General features: G+C 43.9%; 1 protein-coding gene across 1 annotated transcript; it reads left to right on the top strand.

Annotated features, from left to right (window-relative positions):
• Positions 1–10,524: 10,524 nt before the first annotated feature.
• RPL7L1 (ribosomal protein L7 like 1) lies at positions 10,525–18,816 on the top strand. The gene is made up of 7 exons (XM_072642185.1): positions 10,525–10,928; positions 12,348–12,456; positions 13,813–13,976; positions 15,874–16,011; positions 17,111–17,220; positions 17,378–17,592; positions 18,214–18,816. Exons 1-6 carry the CDS (start codon positions 10,915–10,917, stop codon positions 17,584–17,586), a joined length of 744 nt encoding a protein of 247 aa, XP_072498286.1. The 5' UTR covers positions 10,525–10,914; the 3' UTR covers positions 17,587–17,592; positions 18,214–18,816.
• Positions 18,817–19,051: the final 235 nt, after the last annotated feature.

A 19,051-nucleotide genomic window follows, 5' to 3' on the forward strand; every position in this document is an offset into this window, starting at 1 on the left:
TGCAACTGTGATTGTCTTGATTTTATAAATGAGAATGGCTACATTTCCCCCTCAGCCTGCTTCTCTCCCATTCACACTCTCTCAGAAAGTGTTCATTGGGAGTGGGAGCTCTCTTTTACTACATCATTATCACTAGCAAGTGAGAGGACAAAGTTTTGTAGGTAAACTTTGCCAAACAAATAGGAAGAAATCCTGGTTACTCAGTGAGAATCTAGCTGCCATCAACTCTGCCCCTCGTCTCTGCACACTACTTTGTCCTCCGCAGGCAGACTTTTCTGTTATTAAGTGGAGCTGACATGAAGCTTTATAAAATATTTTCTTCCCATTAAGTCTGTAAAGGAAGGCAGCGCAAAGGGTCATTCTGCTTATAATATAATTAAGGAGATGGAGGCCCCACAAAGTTTAATACTTATCCTGAGCTATCTGACAGTCAGTGTTGGAGTTAGATCTCCGGACTGTCAAAGTTCAGTGTTCTTTATACCATACCATACTTCAGGGGAGGAAATAATCGAAGTAGGGATAACCATGGAAGAAAGAGATCTGTCTTATTGAAACAGAACAGTGTTCATGGGAATCATCAGGAAACTCTTCCCCAGCGTTAAACTGTTTTTGTTCAGTTCCACAGTGCAGCAAATATGTGCCTACTCTGTAACCCAAGGTGCCCCAAGAATGTGGAGAAAGGTGAAGGAAAAGAAAGAGTACAATTCTCCTTTGGGGTCATTAATCGACAAAATTAAGATGATAGCCCAATTTATTTCATTCTGGATAAGTTTGGTTGAAATGTACTGAGAAGTGCTTGTCATTGGATATAAAATCAGCCTGTGTCACTCTGCATACCCATTGACCTTTCCCCTCATCCCTCAAGCAGCTTGGTAACCTAGTAATAACTGTGATGGCCACCGTATCTTACATTTATGGGGACAGTATGCTGTTCTCTTTGGCTGATTTTTTCTTCAAGTTCAGAAATTAATTAAAAGTTAACGTTCTCTCTAATTTATTCTCACCCACTCCCTACACACACACACACACACACACACACACACACACACACACACACAGAGTAACATTTAGAAATTAAGACTTTGCAGAAAATTATCAGTATACAATATACAGGAATTTGATCCACAACCCCTGCTAGAGAAATTATTTTTCTAATGGTTTTTTTACATTGATTCTGCTAAAGTAATTGTCACATGGAGAGGCCCCTCACTGATCTCTGTTGCAAGGACCTGACCATAGCCTGTTTGCTGTCACTAAGTCATCTGCAACTGTGCCTCTCCTCTCACTATTTGAAACATTTTGTTTAGTCATTTTCAATGATGTCCGACTCTTCATGGCCCCATTTGGGGTTTTCTTGGCAAAGACTCTAGAGTGGTTTGCCATTTCCTTCTCCAGCTCATTTTACAGAGGCAAACTGAGTAAAGTGACTTGCCCAGGGTCATAGAGCTGATAAGTATCTGAAGTCAGATTTGAATTCCTGACTCCAGACCCAGCAGTGTATCGACTATGCCACCTATCTGCCCTTTTGAAATATAAGTAGACACAGCCAGTGAAGCAGATAGCTATCATGTGTGCTAATCTATGAATGAAGCTTGTGTATGAAGCTCTGAGGGAAGAGTAAATCTTGTGCTCAAGAAAAGGGCCAAATCTTGATTTCTGAGCCTTTATCTAGAAGTATAAGTTTGCCCAAGGTTTGTCATCACTAAAGGCTTATGTGTGTGTAGTGTGATGTTCCCAGAAAAGTAGGGGACCAACTGGGCCCAGACTTGGGGTTTGGTGCTTTTAACTTTTGGGCAGAGATTTATTTTTGGTCTCTATTTTTGAAATGCTCCAGGGCCTGAGGACAGAAAGCTAAATTCTAGAAATGTAGAACTAGACAGCGGTCACTCAGTGTAGTGAAGGCAGTAAAAGGGAAAGAGATGTAGATTTGGAGTCAGAAGGTCCATGTTCAAGTCCTGGGGAAGTCACTTAGCCTACCTTAAGGTGAGTTTGCTGTAAAACTCTCAATCTGAGCTCTAGGGGAGGAGGAGAAAAAGGAGAAAATGACTTCAGAAAGGTCTCAGACTGGGTCAAGAAGATGAATCTGGTCCAAATCATGTCTTCCCCACGACTTCCTCACTCTGCCAGACTTTAGTGCCTTCAGCCTGGCCTAGTTCCAACCTAGTAATGTGACCTCTTTGGTGATAACAGGATCACTTAAATATTCATTTGCAGATGGAGGGCACTTGGGAAACTGGATCACAGGAGAGAAGAGAATGGACCATGGCGCAGTCTTCCTGGACAGCCACCCTGGAGTGAGCTGCTCCCCTATGTCCCCACACCAGGGCCCTTGACACCATTTCCAAAAAAGAATCTCTGGAATTATGTAAGTCTCTGGGTATATATAATTCAATTTGCACAACTATTTCAGGAACCCATCAATTGCATAAAGCAACCTATATCTTGCAATATAAATGATATGCTCTCAAATCTCTCTCATTAGGAGGTCTTAACCTTCTTAATAGTTACCTTTGGTACAACAAAATGTGAAAAAGAGAGAGGGGTCTAGCAACAACATCCCAGGTGTGTAGGAAGCAGGGGACCAGGGGAGAGAAGGGGCCTGGACCAGGACTCTGGAGTCCTAAGTTCTAGGGTAATCTCTGCCACTGCCTGTCTCTGTCACTTAACCTTATGAAGTCTGTTCCCCACCTATAAAATGGAAGAAGACGTAATGGGCAGGACTTTTGTAAAATGAGATTCTCGATGTGAAAGAGATATGAAAAGTCTGAAGTGCTGGATGAGGTTACCCTGGAATAAGTCAGAGCAAGCAGTTTGGGTTTTTCTCTGGTGTCCCTGTACTGTTCCATGAAGGCCTACTTCCCAGCTCCCATCATAGGCCTTCCATGTCTACATGGATCATAAATTTAGAGCCAGAAGGAATCTCAGGAATCATCCAAAACAGTCTCCCCATTTTAGAATGAGCAGCCAGGCCCAAGGAGGTTATGACTTGCCAAGGGATACACAGGAAGTGATAGAGCCATGATTCAAACCCAGGTCTTCTGATTGCTAAACCAGCACCCTTATACCTTGGCCATTATGAGGCTGCTGCTTCTCACCAGCTCTCTTCTCCCTCCCTCATCTCTGTTCCTCTCCCTCCCTCCCTCTCTCTCTGTTTCTCTCTTCCTCTCTCTTTTTCCTTTCTCCCTCTCCCTCCCTTCTTTTCCTTCCTAATCCTGCTTACTTTAACTTCTGTTGTGCGGTAGGACAATAAAGCTCAGTGTGGTACAGTGTACCATAGGGAGAACTGGATTTCTCTTCAGAGCATCTGGGTCTGGATGCTGGCCCTGCTATAGCCTTGGGAACATTACTTACCTTGAGGCAGCCTGTTTCTTCATCTGTAAAATGAAAGGATTAGACTAAAGTGATCTCTGACCACTTCCAACTCTAAAGTCACAACTGATTGGCAAAGTCCAGATCCCTTTCCTTCCAAGTTCTATAACCTGGTTGCTCCCCTTCCCCACTTTTTTTTTTGGATAGGTCTCTGATTTCATTGGCGTAGGAATTCCTGTGAGGAAATTCCCTCTCCCGATATGGCTAAGGAAGCGCTCCACAGTTCCCTCCAAGTTCATTGGGCCAATGGTCTCAAGATTTTTTGGTCTACTCTCAGTACAGAGTTTGTGAGCACACATGTATATTTGCTTATTTAAGAATCATGTACATGCACTACTTTGTTAATAAGATTTACACACAAATAGAAACTGAGAGGATGAGATAGTACTAGATCCTAGACTCAAGAGGGAGCCACTAGAGTCTCCTGAGTAGGGGGATGACATGCTCATACCGGTGCATTGGGAAGGTCACTGTGGCAGCTATTTAGAGGACGGTGGGCAAGAGGCATAGAGATCCATTAAGAGGGTATTGCAATAGTGCAAGGAACTGCTGAGGGCTTGAAGTAAGGTAGTAACTGTACACTGAGAGAAGGGGGCATATTCAAGAGGTGTGCTAGAGGAGGACAAGATTGGCACCAGATTAGAAATGTGGGATGAAGAAGAATAAGGCGTCAGAGATGACACTGGGCAGCAAGTGGGTGACCAGGAAGATTGGAAGATGAGGGCGGGGGTTTTTGTTGAGGTGGGGCAAGATTCAGCAATACAGATCAGATACTTGTTCATCCTGGGTGACTCACTGTCCCACCCAGAATGTAGAGGTGGGAGACGGGAATGACAGAGCTCTTACTCCATAGTCACTGTCCTGTTTGCAAACCCTACTTCCCCTGATCCCTGGGGAAAAGGAGAATTTTCTCAGGGCCATCTGAACAGCTGTTGCTGTGAGTACCTGAGGTGCAATTGTGTTATAAATACCTTAAGGAGTGAACTCTAAGATCAAAATGTGTTCAATTGGGAACTCACAAAGCAGAGGAAAGCCTGGGATTGTTGGAGATAAGGGCGAGTAGGTATGGTTGTGCTGGAGACAAATCCAAGGAAAGGCTATCAAAGGAAGGGTGGGATGAAATCCCATACAGCACTGGTTTATGACCCCTTTGGGCCATGCCGCATTCCCCACTTTGGAGACCACTGGCCCACAACACCAAGAGGTTCACAGAGCCGGTCTGTGACAGAGTTGGAAAACCCCCAAGCCTTTGGAAAGCCCTGACTGGCTTTTCATCCTCTCTGTACCAGACTACACTGTATCTACTTGAAATCCAGTCAATCACTGGAATAGACACAAGTGTTAACCAGCAGAGGAAGGTGGGTAGGCAGTGACCAGCAAAGATCCAGAGGGTTCCCTGAACATCATTGTCCCCTGCAGGCTTGTAACCACTAGCTCCAGACCTCCTGAACTTCATTCTGTCTTTCCTCCTTGATTTCCTCCCACCTGCTGTACCCAGCAGGTACTCACAACAGCCTGTTCACAATAGCAGCTCACATTTCCGTAGCCTTTTGGGATTTACAAAGCACGGTCCCCACACGTGCCTGTTTGGGAAGCAGAATGGCTCAATGAAAAAACAGAATGTATTTGGAGTCAGGGGCCTTAGGTTTCTCAGCTCTGCGATTTACTATGTGTATGACTTTGGTTAACTTCCCTCCTGCCTTGGCTTAGTCCCCTTGTCCACATCATGAGGGGACTAGCTGGAGGGATAAGGGCTCTTCCAGATCTAAACCTGTGAGTCCATTTTTTGGGTGAAGAAACACGTTCAGAGGTAAAGTAGTTCCCCCAAGGCTACATCAAACTAGTAAACAGCAGAGGCAGGATTTGAACCCAAGTTCCTGGACTTCCAGCTTAACTCTCAAGCCTACGATGCTGTGAAGGCAACTGGGGAAAAGGACATAGGAGATTGTGATAGTTTGGGGTTAGTGATAGAAAAATAAAGTGGGGTTGGAAGAGGAAAGAGGCTAGATATAGACAAGAAGTCAGAGGGACTTTCTTTCAGTGTCCCCTCCTTGATTTTGGCTGAGGGGGGATTGATCACTTCTGATCCACCTTCAAGTGTCTCCACAAATAGAAGGAGGGGCAGTGTTTCAGACATTCCCAAAGAGCAGGCCCTCCATAGATGACATGTTTGGCTTGAGGGGATGGTTTCTTTGACTTGGGATCCAGGAGCCATTAGAGCCTCACCCCCAGTGTTATCAGCCCCAGGTTCTTTGGAACATCAAAACAATGAGGTACATCATTGTGTCTCATCAGTACAGGTAAGAGAAGAAAACAGAACATGCTCTCCATCTGTAAATATGTCGTGTTGGATCTGATCCGAACCACAGGACAACTGGAGGAATTATGGGGATGGGGCAACAGGGACAGCTAGAAAGTGTAGCAGATAGAACACTGGACTTGGGGACTCAGAGGACCTGAGTAGAATCCTGCCTTTGGCCTTTACTAGCTGTGTGACTCTGGGCAAGTCATTTAATCTCTATTTGCCTCAGTTTCCTCATCTGTTAAGTGAGGATAATAGCAGTATCTGCCTCCCGAAGTTGTGAGGATCAAATAAAATACTTGCAAAGTTCTTTGCAAACCTTAAGGTGTTACATAAGTGCCAGCTAACGTACTATTATTATATTATGAGGACATACTGAAAATAATAAAAAAATAATAGGGCTCTTCAGTTTCTTGAAGCCAAAAGTGCAGTTTTGTAGACGCTTAGCACATCACAGGCTCTTAATAATTGATTGTCCACGCATTGATTCTTCAGTCTTTTCCCTCCCGCTGCCCTCTATGAGATCAACACTGCTGGGCACATAGTATTTGTTGAATGAACAATTGTGCCAGTGAGTTTTTCAATGGGTTCATTAAATGGTCCTTCTTGCCCTAGAGACTGATCACTAATGATCTTTTGGATTTAAAAAAAAAAAAAAAGTATTCTCGTAGCACCATCTGCTGGCAAAGAGAAACCAAAGGCGAAAGCAGCAACCAACCAACCAGCAACTGTTCTATTAGGTGAGTGTTAGTGTTTGATACGTTAAACATCCATAGTCTCATCCACTTATTGAATGTCAGACATGGAAAGCCCTGTTAGGATTCATCCTGTCCAGTCTGCCCATTTTACAGAGGAGGAAACTGTGTCCCACTGAAAAGAAGTGGCTTGCCCCAAAATGATACAGCTAGTAAGAGGCAAAACTGGGACTTGAACTCAGGCCTTCCTGACAAAGATTACACAACCCAGCCAGAGTCACATTTTTTATTACTTTGCACAGAGCCCACCCTGAAGAAATGCTGTCAGGATCAGCAAGCCCATGTAGCAAGGAAAGAGGAGCATTGGCCTATGCCAGGAGACCTCGGTTCTAGCCCTGCCTCTTCCATTAATTAACTGTGTAACCATGGGCAACTTACTCTTTACTCTGGGCCTCAGTTTCCCCATTTATAAGACAAGAGGATTGACCTATATATATACTCCTTCCTAGCTCTGACATTCAGTGATAAAAAGATGTTTAGATGTTTGACTTTTACAACAAATATAACCCCTGCCCTAGGCGTTGATTCAGTCAAGCCACTACGTTATGCAAGACACTGTGGAGGTGATGGAGATATGAAGATAGCTAAGACCCCTGCTTCCAAGGAGTTTTTGGTCTAATGCTGCCTTTCTATATTAAAGGGATATTCCAGGCCTCTTTGCCACATTCACTCAGCAAATCAAGCAAATTAATCAGCAGATATTCATTGAATGCCCAACCCTGGGCTAAACTTTTGGTGGAGACAAATAAGTATGAGCCCCAGTGCCTCACCCTCATGGGGCTTAGTCTGCTTGGGAGAGGGATACACTAATAAAAGAAACAGAAGATGCTGTGTTCCTAAACTGAGGAGCATGGACATGGTGACCATACCTTCCAGTCCAAAAGTTTAATCTATACTCATTTTGCTAAACCTTGCTAGAAATCTACTTTTTTTTTTAAATCAAGAGCTCCTGGGAAATCCAGGATATATAGCTACCATCGACATCAACTATGATTGCTGTAAGATTTCAGACATAGGAGTGTTGAAAGATGCTTACTGAACTGGACCACCGTTTGAGGGGAGAGCCATCCGTCCTCTCGTCTAGCTTCAGGCACCCACCTAGGAGACAGATAGCCAGGCCTTAGGTCAGGATGCCCATCACTGGGCAGGAGATAAAGTTCTTACCAGATAATATTATGATATTCCCTTGTTCTGCTTAGCTAGGGGTTTGGGGACTCTTGAATGGGGTTGTGGGAGCTGGGAGGGACTTGTGGTAGCAAGTACAGGGAGCCTAGAAGGGGAAGATGGAAGATGGCCAAGGAACAGCTAAGCAGATCCACCAGAAACAACCAAGAAACAATGTTTATATTAAACAATAGATGATATTTATATAAAGGGTGTAACCAAGAGTAAGCCTGGGCTTACTGGTTAAAATATGCGTCCTTTGTTTGAGATTTTGATTACATGTTCCTAATGAAAGGTATGGACAGCACTGATTACTCTGAGCACCCTATAATAAGGGCACTTTGTCCCTGCTTCTACCTTTCCATTGGACAGGCCAACACCATCTCTTGGGTCATATGGCTCCTGAGATTCAATGGTATTGAAGGAAGTCAGGAAACCTTGTTGACTGGGTCCACTGGAAATGTACATTATCTAGGCTCACCTGGGCCTTTAGTGCATCTAGGCATTCCTTCTATTCAATTATTCTCTATCCCCCTCACAATGGCAGCTGTTTCAAACCTTCCTTTTTTCTCTTTCAGCTGAGGGGGAGGGAAAAAAAGTGCACGAGCGTGTGTGTATGCACGTGTGTGTGTGTGTGTGTGTGTGTTTCGCTTAGAAAATTGAGATCATCCTCTTGAGAAATGTCTCCTGTCCTTTGCTTATCCTTCCAACATCTTTTTCCACTACATTCTCAAACAGGTCATCTTTCTTTCTGCCAAGGCCAACTCTTCTACCTGTACATTGATACCATTCCCTCCCAACTTCTTCAGCAGATTGTTCCCCTTTAACATCCTCTCTTTCTAATCTTCAATCTCTTCCTAGATACTGGTGGTTCCAGAAAAAAAAAAAAAACCCGTCACTATATCCTACAATCCCTGCTAACATTCTTTATTTCTTCTCCCCTTCTCAGCTAAATACCTGTCCTCTCATTCTCTTCTAAACTATTTGTGATCTGGCTTTTGACCTCACCCTTCAGCCAAAACTGCTCTTCCCAAAGTTACCAATGATTTCCTAATTGCCAGATTTAATGTTATTAATCACAATTCCAAAGATCTAATGATGAAACATACTGTCTAGAGCTGATAGGACTCAGTAAAAACTGAAGTATATTCTCTTCGCTTTCTTTTTGGGACATGGCTAATGCTGGAATTTGTTTTGCATGTATATATCCAGATAGATAGATAGATAGATAGATAATTTGTAAAGTCAATTATGTGGCATAGTGGATAGAGTGCCCAGCCTGGAGTCAGGAGAGGCTCATCTTCCTGAGTTCAGATCTGGCCTCATAGATTTACTGTGACCCTGGACACACTCTGTGTGCCTCAGTTTCCTCATCTATAAAACAAGCTGGACAAGGAAATGGCAAACTACTCCAGTATCTTTGCTACAAAAACCCCAAATGGGGTCACAGAGTCAGATGCAACTGAAAAACGACTGAACAAAAACAATATATTTGAAACGAGTTTTGTTTTTCTTGGGTTCTCAATGGATAGGGGAAGGATGGAGAAAAAGAGAAATCAAAACTGAAAATGAAATAAAATAGAATTTGTTTTTAAAAAGAACTAAAGAGGAATACTCAAGAAGGTCTTAAAAAATCTAATGGTCTTTTCTCAGTCCTCATCTTTCTTGACCCCTCTGCAGCATTTGAAATTATTGACCACCCTCTCCTTGGGAAGGGTTTTCAGGACATTGCTATGTCTTGTTCTAACTCTCCCTGTAAGTCTGCCCTTTCTCGGTCTCCTTTGCTGGCTCTTCACTCATGTCATGCCCACACTCATGCCCACAGCCCTCTCCTAGGTGCTACCTTACTTGGTGATCTCCTCTCCCAGGGGTTCAGTTACTCTCTTTAGGCTTCTAATCCCCAGGTGTATATCCAGACCAATTTCCTTTTCAGTCTGGCCCACTTCTGCCCTTTCAGTCTTCCTACACCTCATGGTCCAGCCACATGGGCCAGGTGCTTCTGCTCCCCCACGAGGCTCCAGCTAGTCTCCCGGCTGTCCTCCACACCTGGGACGTTCTTCCTTCTCACCGTCCCCTCCTACAACACCTGTCATCCGAAGCCCTTCCTAATGTCCCCCGCAGCCAGAGCCTTCTCCTCTGCGCCCTTCCAAGTTGGCTTCTCCCTAAAATGTAAACTCCTCCCGGCAGAGACTGCTTTTTGTTGCTTTGTGGCTTTGGTGTGTGTTTAACACACTGGTACTCAGTGGGTGCCACATAAGGGATCGTCTTTCTGATCCACAGGGGTTTTTCTTCCCTGCCAGCTCTACCATGATGCTGCTCTGCCCCCTCTGCTGGAGCGCCTTGGACTAGGGGCTGGCTCCCTGCCCCCCAATAGGGGGTCTCCACCCACACCGGCTGGAGCCTCTCGAACCAGCTCCTGGGGGATTTAATCAAGCTTCCTGAATACGTATCCCACCTCCGAGCTCGAGCACCTCGCAGGCCCTCCCTCACACGAATGTATGCCCCAGCCTTCCATTCCCATGGGAGGCCTGGACTCCCTGCAGCCTCCTTCTTTTGCCCAGACTAATTTCGGGTCCCACTCTCCGCACAAGCTGCATTCGTACCTTCATTATACCAAGTGATTCCCCACCCTCACAGGTAGGTCCTGCAAGTATTATTACCCAGATTTTACAGTCGGAGAGCTAAGGCACAGATAAGTCTGGGGGAGCGCACCCCTGACTAGCGGCAGGCTCTTTACCCTGCGCCCAAACGGCTTCTCTAATAACAATCATCGGTCCGCTCAGATCCAGAACAAGGGGGATTCCTAAACAGGTTTTCTGTGGTCTTTATCACACAAACCGGAACACAGAACAAACCCAGAAACTTAGGAGGGGGAAGCGAAGAGAAGGGGAGGGAACCCAACAACGCAGGAAGTGACGTAGCCATTAGCCAACTGGAATTGTGGGAAGTGTAGTTTGTCATGGACTCCGACAACTCCGCCGCTAGACCAGTGCTGTGTTGAAAGGGTCTGAGTGTTTACAGACTCTTGTCTTCCGGGTACCGCCTGCAAACCTGCTCTGCCACATGGGAAATGTAGTTTGCCTCCCCCTGCTCGGTTTGGAAGAAGGCGCAGGACAGTGAGAAAGGAGATTTAGTACCTTCCCCGGGAGAAGGATCTGGGTGCCCACCCCGCTGCCCTCCTTGTCAGTCCAGAGGCTGGGATCTCTCCAGCCCCCGGTTAGAGTAGACCAACTCTATGGTCGAATTGGCCTAGAAGAGTCAGCGCGGGCATCTCTTTACGGAAGGGCGTGCAGCTGAGCACGCTCAGGCGAGGACGCGGGAAAGATGGCGGAACCCGAGTGAGTGTGGGCTGTTAGTTGTGTGCGGAGCATCCGCCAACATCCGCGGGTTTGGGGTTTTGTCAGGGGGCGGGAGAGGATGGATTCTTTCGGGGTCGTGCTGGGAGTCCCTGGTGTGGTCGGGGTGTCTTCTCACCCGCTCTGGGGCCCGGGTCTCTGCGGGCCTGGCCTCGGGCTTGGCCCGGTCCCCTCCTCCCCTTGACCCGAGCGCCTGAACGAAAGCTCCGGAGTGCCTGGGGCGGGGATAGCGGGGGGCTGTGGCGGGGCCGGGGGGTGAGTGCGGCGGCCGGCGAGCCCGAGTGCTGCGTTGTCTGGTTTGGGGAGGGGCAGCGGGAGCAGCCCGCCTTGGGGTAGTGTCGGCCCCCCGCAGCCGCGGGGCGGGGAGGCTTTGGAAAAGGAAATGAGCCGCAGGGCCGAGACGCGGCCTGGCGGGGAGCTGGGGGGCTTCTCTCTCGGAGCGCTTCGAGACGCGGCCGCCCCCCGCGCCTCTCTTTGGGGCGTGGGTGTTCTCGGTGGGGTTCCCCTAGCTTCCGGAAGCCGGGACTGGCCCCCCTTTCTATCTGGATTTCCGGTGTATGGCCCTGGGCAAAGCACAGTCTCCCAGCCTCCGTTTCCTCGTGTGTAAAACGGAGTTCATTGTAGCCAGCACCTCCTTCGTAGGTGTGCTGTGAAAATCAAAGGTGTAAACGCGGAAGCCCGCGCCCCTTAACTGAGCCTGCCGGGGGAGCTTCTGTCACAGCCCCTCTGCCAAGGGACTTCACTATTTAAATGGTAGTTCTTCCTGTTGTTGGGCCTGGGCCCTCAGGGAAAGGCACTCTTGTGTTTGTGCTTCCTTCCCACCGAGGACCATGACCTCCAGATGGAGACGTGACTTGCGCTTGACTTGGGTTTGAGGGAGGCTGTGCAAGGGCACCCACCTACCCTCTCCTCCTGAGCCTTCTGGGTCCAGGATGACTGGAGATGGCCCAGGATGCATTCTCACTTAGAGTCAGATACACCCATTTAATGAAGAGGCTTCTTTAAGGAGTTACTCAAGGGGTGGCCCCTTTAATTAAAAAAAAAAATCAAACTGGGAGGGAAAGACTCCGGAAAAGAGAAACATTTAGTATTTACTATTTTTAGTTAAATAGTAATATAATAATAATAGTAATAAAAATATCATACAGGGCATGATAAGTACATTAGGAAAATGCAAAACAAAGTGAGATTTGAGGGAGGGAAGCTGGAAAAGTTTTGTGGTGTTTTTGTGTTTATTTGTTTGAATTTGGCTTTTAAAGATTAATAGAAACTCAACTAGGAAAGAAATGGGGAAGGGGCATTCCATTTGGGAAACTGCCTGAGCAAAAATAAACTGTAAAAAAGAATCCGCTCAACTACAAACTACCTCTATTATGTTATACTCATTGTTTTCTAAACTAGGCCCAGAAAAAAGATTCCTTTGGTTCCAGAGAACCTCTTGAAGAAGAGGAAAGCTTACCAAGCACTCAAAGCAACTCAGGCTAAGCTAGCTCTTTTGGAAAAGAGAAAGGTAAGGACTTCAGACAAAGGGAGGTGGCCAAGCATTCTGTGCTCTGTGCTGTCTTGATGGGGGGCTGTGTGGTGAAATTGGATAAGGTGCTGGACTTGGAGTGAAGGAGGCCTGGCAGTATCAGGGTAACTTGGGACATATCAATCTTTTGAAATCTCAGTTTCCTTACCTGTAAAATGGGGTAATAACACTAAAAGTACCTGCTTCCCAGTGTTGTTGTGAGGCACAAATAAGGTCAAGTATTTAAAAGGTTTTGCACGTTGTAAAGCCCTGTATAGTTGTCAGAATTATTATTACTATCCTTTAAACCTTATTGGTTATTTCATTTAATATGCAGATTCTGTAGTCCATATTTTACTTACATTTTCTTTCCATTAATGAGCATGTTTTGAGCACCTGCTGTTTGTAAAGCCCTATGGGAGATGCTTTAGGCCCTGGAACACACACAAAAGAAAAACTGTCGTTGCTATCAGGTATCTTAAAGGTTGCACACAAAAACACTGATTGAAAATGAAGTTGGAAACAGTTCTTTAATAAGTGTAATTTCCAAAAAAATGAGGGCTTCTTGAGAGGGAGAGAGGAGAGAGGGCTGCTTCAGTTTTGTCTTTGTATGTTACAATACCTAGTATTTAATAAAGCCTTGTGAGAAGACAGTGTTGTATTTGAATTGACAGGGTGGGAGTTTAAAGATAGGGTTGGAGTGAAATGGTAGCTATCAGAAAAGTTTTAGACATAACCGTGTTTCAGATTAGAATATTAAACTACCTCTAGCCTTTACCAAGTGGCCTGGGTCAAAATACTTGTTTAGTTTTCTATTAAAAGTCTTTGTTTCTAGGAATGCTTGCTAAGATAACTCAATGCCCTCTTTTCATCCTTGAGCACAAGGTATTTTGAGCAATTTTTCTATTCAGTTGTTTAATGCATCTGGTCTTTCTCAGTCATAAACGCCGGTGCAGCAGATGTGCAATAAATGTTTGAGGATGAAAAACCCTGGTGGCCAGAATAATGTTCTGTGCTTATGCCAGGCTCCGGGAAAACAGTGTTTATTTGTTTTTGTTTTTCTAAATGAGTACATGCTAAATTTTTTATTGTCCTCTGCTCAGTACTAGAAATCTAGGTCCCGAGGATGTTTTGTGTGTGTTTGTTGATTTTTCTTCCTACTTTTGTCCTGGGTCTCTTGACTGTAAGTTACTTGGGACCTCACTTTTTTCACCTGTAAAACAGGATAGATATATTTGTTCTCGCCATTATAACACTGACAACACATGATGACTAATAGTAACTAAATTAGGTTCTCGAAAGTAAAGGTGATTAGATTGTAGACCTATAAATATTTCCACTTTTGTCTCCTCTCAGCAAAAGAAAGGGAGTCAGCTCAAATTCAGGCGTCTGGAATCTTTTGTCCATGAATCCCACAGGATCGCCCGTGATGTAGTTCGTCTCAGGCGCCTGGATTCGAAGCCTGGGTGCTATGTGCTGAAGGATGAACATCGTCTGGCCTTTGTGTTCCGGATGGAAAGGTGAGCCTCCATAGGAGTGGCATTAGCCATGTGAAGGTTCTGAGACCCCCTGCCAGGGTCAGGCAGGTCAGTGAGTCCTGCTGTTCCTAGTTCATAGCAGACTTGCCAGACTCATATCAGGTACTTAAATAAGGTTCTGTCTTCTAAACTAGCCTCACAACTGAGCTTAATATTGTCAGTATGGCCCTTTCTTTTTATCTCTCCTCTGCATACTAGCCTTGAGTGCTAACGATTCTTTAATTAATAGATGGACCATGACTGTTTACTAAAAAAAAGATTTGAACAGGTTGGGGGAGGGGGAAGCAGCTACTGCATTCCAAAGACTCACTGATTGATTGCCAGAGATTTTGGATTTTCCTTGAAATATATGATCTTAGAACAAGAAGGAATCTTATGTTTATGTTTTGTCCTTTATTTTATAGATGAAGAACCAAGACTTAGAGAAGTTAAATCACTTGCCCAAAGTCCCAAAAGTAGGAAGTGGTAGAATTTTGAGTAGAGGCCAGACCTTGTAACTGCCATGACCTTTCCACTATACTTTGCTTTCACACAGGGTCTGATTGGCAGACTTTGTACATCTAGTCAGCAAAGTTTGATTGAGAACCTAACATGTAAATCCTGAGACATGGTGTAATAGGACAAAAGTAATAGAGATTGCAGTAGAAGAGAAAATACAGAGATTGATTACTGTGAGGGTTCACAAGAGATCTTTCAGAGAAGGCTTAGGGCATCCAAGCATTGTTGGGAGGTATTCTGAACAGGTTGGGTCATGAGTCAAAACACTAGTGTGGTCAGGAAAACAAAGAGAAAGCCTTTGTGTAAGGGAGGACTAGATTACATCTTTGAGTCTCTTCCAGTTCTTATATCTTATGATTCTGAGACTGGAAAGCAGGGTGATAAAGAATTGAGCTTTAACCATGTTGCATTTGAGGTGACATAAGGACATCTAAGTAAACTGTCCAGCAGACTCAGGTGATACTAGAGATTGGGATCACTTACCCGTTTACAACTGATTATCTGTTTAGTGTGAGAGAAATATCAGTTCCAAAAATGCTTTTGGAAAGTATTGTTCAGATTGAACCACCTTATTCAAACAAGGATACTTGCACATACAGAGAGATCACCGGACTCCAAAACTACTTATAATGACAGTGAAAGCTTTTTAATTTCTTGCCACCAAAACTCCTGTTGGTCTCAGAATGACAAAACTGAAAGTTGGAAGAGGCATTTCACCTAATGCAGTCTGTATCTATAAACCTCAATATAACATTCCACAAGGAGCTACTTGTGTTTCTTAAATAAGGACTATAGAATTCACTCCTTTATTACTATAAAAGTCCTTAGAAAATTTAGTCAGCTCTAATGATAACATAACACCTTTAGAATGGAAGGAGGTTAAAGCTTCTCACCCTTTTCTACTCCTTCCCCCTCCCACCTCAGCTACTTCTAGGAATCAGCAAGAAAAGAAAAACTCACAGGCTCTGAAGTCCTTTGAGGTAGAAACAATATTAAGGCTGCCTCCAATTTTTACTACACAATACTGTCAGATATTCCTGAAACAGTGATTTGTTTCATGTAATTCCTCTGTTCAAAAACCTCAGGTAGCCACAAGATTAAAGTAGAACCTAGGAACTTGAAATTCTCTAAAGGACTGAGCATAGTTTTGGGCTATAAAGCACTTAAGTTAAATAAATGCTAGCTTTTACTATTGTTCCTCTGCTTTCCTCTGTCAGTTCTTCCTTGTTGGGTTTCTGAGAACAGTTTGAAAAGTAGACCTTTCAGCTTCTGGGGGGAAAATCTTGTTGCTCAGCAGGGAAGAGCTAATTTTTCCAAAGTCTTTCCAAGGCCTAGTATTGTCTGTACACAGGAGATTAATTTCTGTACTATCTTTTATCAGGATTAATGGAGTGAGTAACCAGGTGACAAAGACAATAGAGGAACTTCGTCTGAAGAAAATTTATAGTGGCGTCTTTGTTAAAATGACCCCAGCTTCCTTAAAGAAACTTCGCATTATAGAGCCTTATGTAGCTTGGGGGTGAGTGATGAGTTCTTGGTAACCTTATGGGGTTGGGGAGAGGGAATGGGGAGCCAAGACAGGGACAGGTATTGTGAATTAGATGTAAGGGAGAAGGGATTTAAACTGAGTGAGAGGAAAGACATAGAGAAAAAACCTGGTAGTCTTGTTAGTTAGAGCCCATTTTACTGTTTGAGGAAGAGATATTATTGACTGTCAGAAATTCTGAGTGTGTGATTCAGGGAGGGGGACAGAGCACGAAATTAGCTGGAGGCTATGCAGAAAATAAGGTATATGGGGATTTTTTGGTTTTTTTCTTTTTTTTTTTTTTTCCCTTAACTTTGAGTAAGGGAGGACGGACTTACATGTATCCCCTACTCTGTACCACTGAGTGTTTGACTGGTATATTTCAGGAGATAGTTAATATGTGCTGAAAGGTTCAAGATTGAAGGTGGCAACATTAAAATGTGACTAAATTACACTATGGGAATTGGGTAGGAGGAGGTTTGCTCAATCAAGGAAACAGACTTTGCAAGGGGTAACTTTTCTGGTAGAGGGGAATGAGTTTTTTCCCCAAAAGAAAAACAGAAACTCACATAGTCTGAGGCACCAACATCCATCCTGTGAAGCAGCTACTAGTGTACATGAAAGTCAAATTAAAAACCTTTTTAATTTGCTTATGCTCAAAGCATAAGAAGGAAGAATCCCTATCCTATTTAGCTAAAGGATAATTCACAGAAGGGGATTAAGCATGAATTAAGGTATTTAAGAGGCCTGGACTGAGTAACCAAAAAGAGTATTTTTTTCCCCTAGAGAAAAATTCTGTGCCTTTATGAGGCATTGGTGATCATAGCATGTCAAGTGTAAAAATGTTTGTAATAGATTTGATGCTGAAACTCATAACTTAAAAATAAGGCCAACTGTATGTAATGAAATTTTCCACTGACCTCTTTAAGGTTCCAGAAGACATTGCTGTCCTGTTTAGCTCCCAATTTGTGCCATCCAAGCTCGTGGGGTGGGATGGGGACAGGATTGCTAGAGCATCTTCATTGCATTTATCGTATTATGTCTCATTTACCTCTATAATTAACAGCTTGCTCTTTTTTCCTTCTTTTCACAGATACCCTAACATAAAATCTGTCCGTGAGCTCATTCTGAAACGAGGACAAGCCAGGATAAATAATAAGAAAGTTTCTCTAACAGATAACACTTTGATTGAGGAGCGTCTAGGTGAGAATTAATCATAGGCATCTATTTCTTGTGATAGTGGAGGTGAGAGAGAGCAGATGCGTAAAAATTGAAGGTAGAAAGAATAAGAGACAAAAGCTTTAACAAAGCAGAGGCTCAGTGGAACTTGGTGCTAATTGAAGCTGGTGTGTTTTTTCAGGGAAGTTCGGTATCATTTGCCTGGAAGATGTCATCCATGAAATCTGCTCAGTTGGAGAACATTTCTTTCAGGTCTCCAGGTTCCTGTGTCCTTTCCCCCTGTCGGTGGCCCGCCATGCTGCCAAAAATAGAGTGGGCTTTCTCAAGGAAATGGGCAAACCTGGCTACCGAGGTGAAAACATCAATCAGATCATTCGGCAGCTGAACTAGGCCCAGGTAAGAAAGGACTTGTTCCTGAAGGGCTTTAGAGCCCTATTGTGGCATCTACCAAAAGAGAGGAAACATTAGTAAACATTTAGCTACTGTTGTATAAGAGTCCAAACTTTGTAGTTGGTACATATGGGATTGTCAGCTCCACTCCAATACAGTGACCTTAAGTTGACCTGTGACTATGCATTCAAAGTGTGTTGCTGTCTTGAAATCTTTCAAACCAGAATAGGAGTCTTGTTTCTGTTCTCAGTAATCTCTCTGTACTGATGTAAGATAAGTCTGTGTGGAGGAAGTGTGTTAAACTCAGATGATGTTTGATTTGGTTTGGTTTTAGGGGGCTTGAAGGGGTTTGGATGGCATCTAATTTCATTCTTTCCTTCTCCAGCCCTTCCCCCACCTCCCACCCGTTTCATTTTATAGTTGAAGAAACTGAGGAGGTCAGAGAGGTTCAAGTCAGAATTTGAGGCCAGGAATTCCAGCTGCAAAGTGAATGTTTCTCCTAGTACTGTACACTGTGTTGGTTTTTGAAGAGGCAGTCCTTCCTATTTTGATTCTTGAGACTACCTGATAATTTGAGTGTACATGGGTTGCTATAAACTCCTATTAATTGTTACTTTTTTTCTTTAGGATCTCAGAAGATTTATATCTTTTCTGAGTTTATATCCAGTATCTTCAAAGAAGATTTCTTTTCTGCTGGAACTTTCTCCGGAAACTAATGAGATAGGAAAAAGAGTGTCACCTATGTAGAAGGTACTTTTCCACCTTCTATACTTTTCGTCAAGGAAAAAACCATATTGGTTTATCCTTTCATCTTAGATTAAAGTTTCATGACCAGCGAAGAGGAGTGGCTGTACTTCATATTCCGGAATTGGAAGCTAGATTCAAGCCATCCCAGTTTTTTCATGGTGACCTCCCATCTAGAGAGCAAGCAGTTGTCAGCCATATGTGGTTCTCTACTCCAAGGGTGAAATGTTGTAAAATACACTTTGTCACTCTGCTCTTCACTTGGAACAAGACAATGGGACTTGATCTGAATTTTGAAATGACTTTCAAATATAATGGGCCATCATCTCTGGGACTCTGTGTTTTTAACGATACCTTATATGACTCATGGGGTCCTGACTAGCAGTGGATGTTAGTGGGCTTCCCATGCTTCAGCACCTCTCTGATACCATCCCTGTACACCAGGTCTCATTGCTTCTTGCCATTAAAGTAGAGATATTGACTGTAGTCTGCCATTAACGTAGCCAATTATGAATCAAATTTATGTCATTTTGAATCAAATTTACTCTGACTGCTTTTCATTACCCTTCTTTTGTGGTCTTCCCCTTTTCCTCACAATCTAAGGTAATGAAAAATTATTAAAAGTATCTACAAGGGGTAGTAATAATAATAATAATAGCTGACACTTTAAAGTTTGCAAAACATTGTACTTAGAATCTGTCATTTAATCCCCACAACAATC

The sequence above is a fragment of the Notamacropus eugenii genome, chromosome 2 (assembly GCF_028372415.1).
Source record: "Notamacropus eugenii isolate mMacEug1 chromosome 2, mMacEug1.pri_v2, whole genome shotgun sequence".
Lineage (NCBI taxonomy): Eukaryota > Metazoa > Chordata > Mammalia > Diprotodontia > Macropodidae > Notamacropus > Notamacropus eugenii.

Excerpts from the sequence above, each read along its gene's own strand:
- RPL7L1 (XM_072642185.1), top strand. Across the intron at positions 12,457-13,812 it reads CTCTTTTGGAAAAGAGAAAG|CAAAAGAAAGGGAGTCAGCT; the intron begins GTAAGGACTTCA and ends GTCTCCTCTCAG. Across the intron at positions 16,012-17,110 it reads GAGCCTTATGTAGCTTGGGG|ATACCCTAACATAAAATCTG; the intron begins GTGAGTGATGAG and ends TTCTTTTCACAG.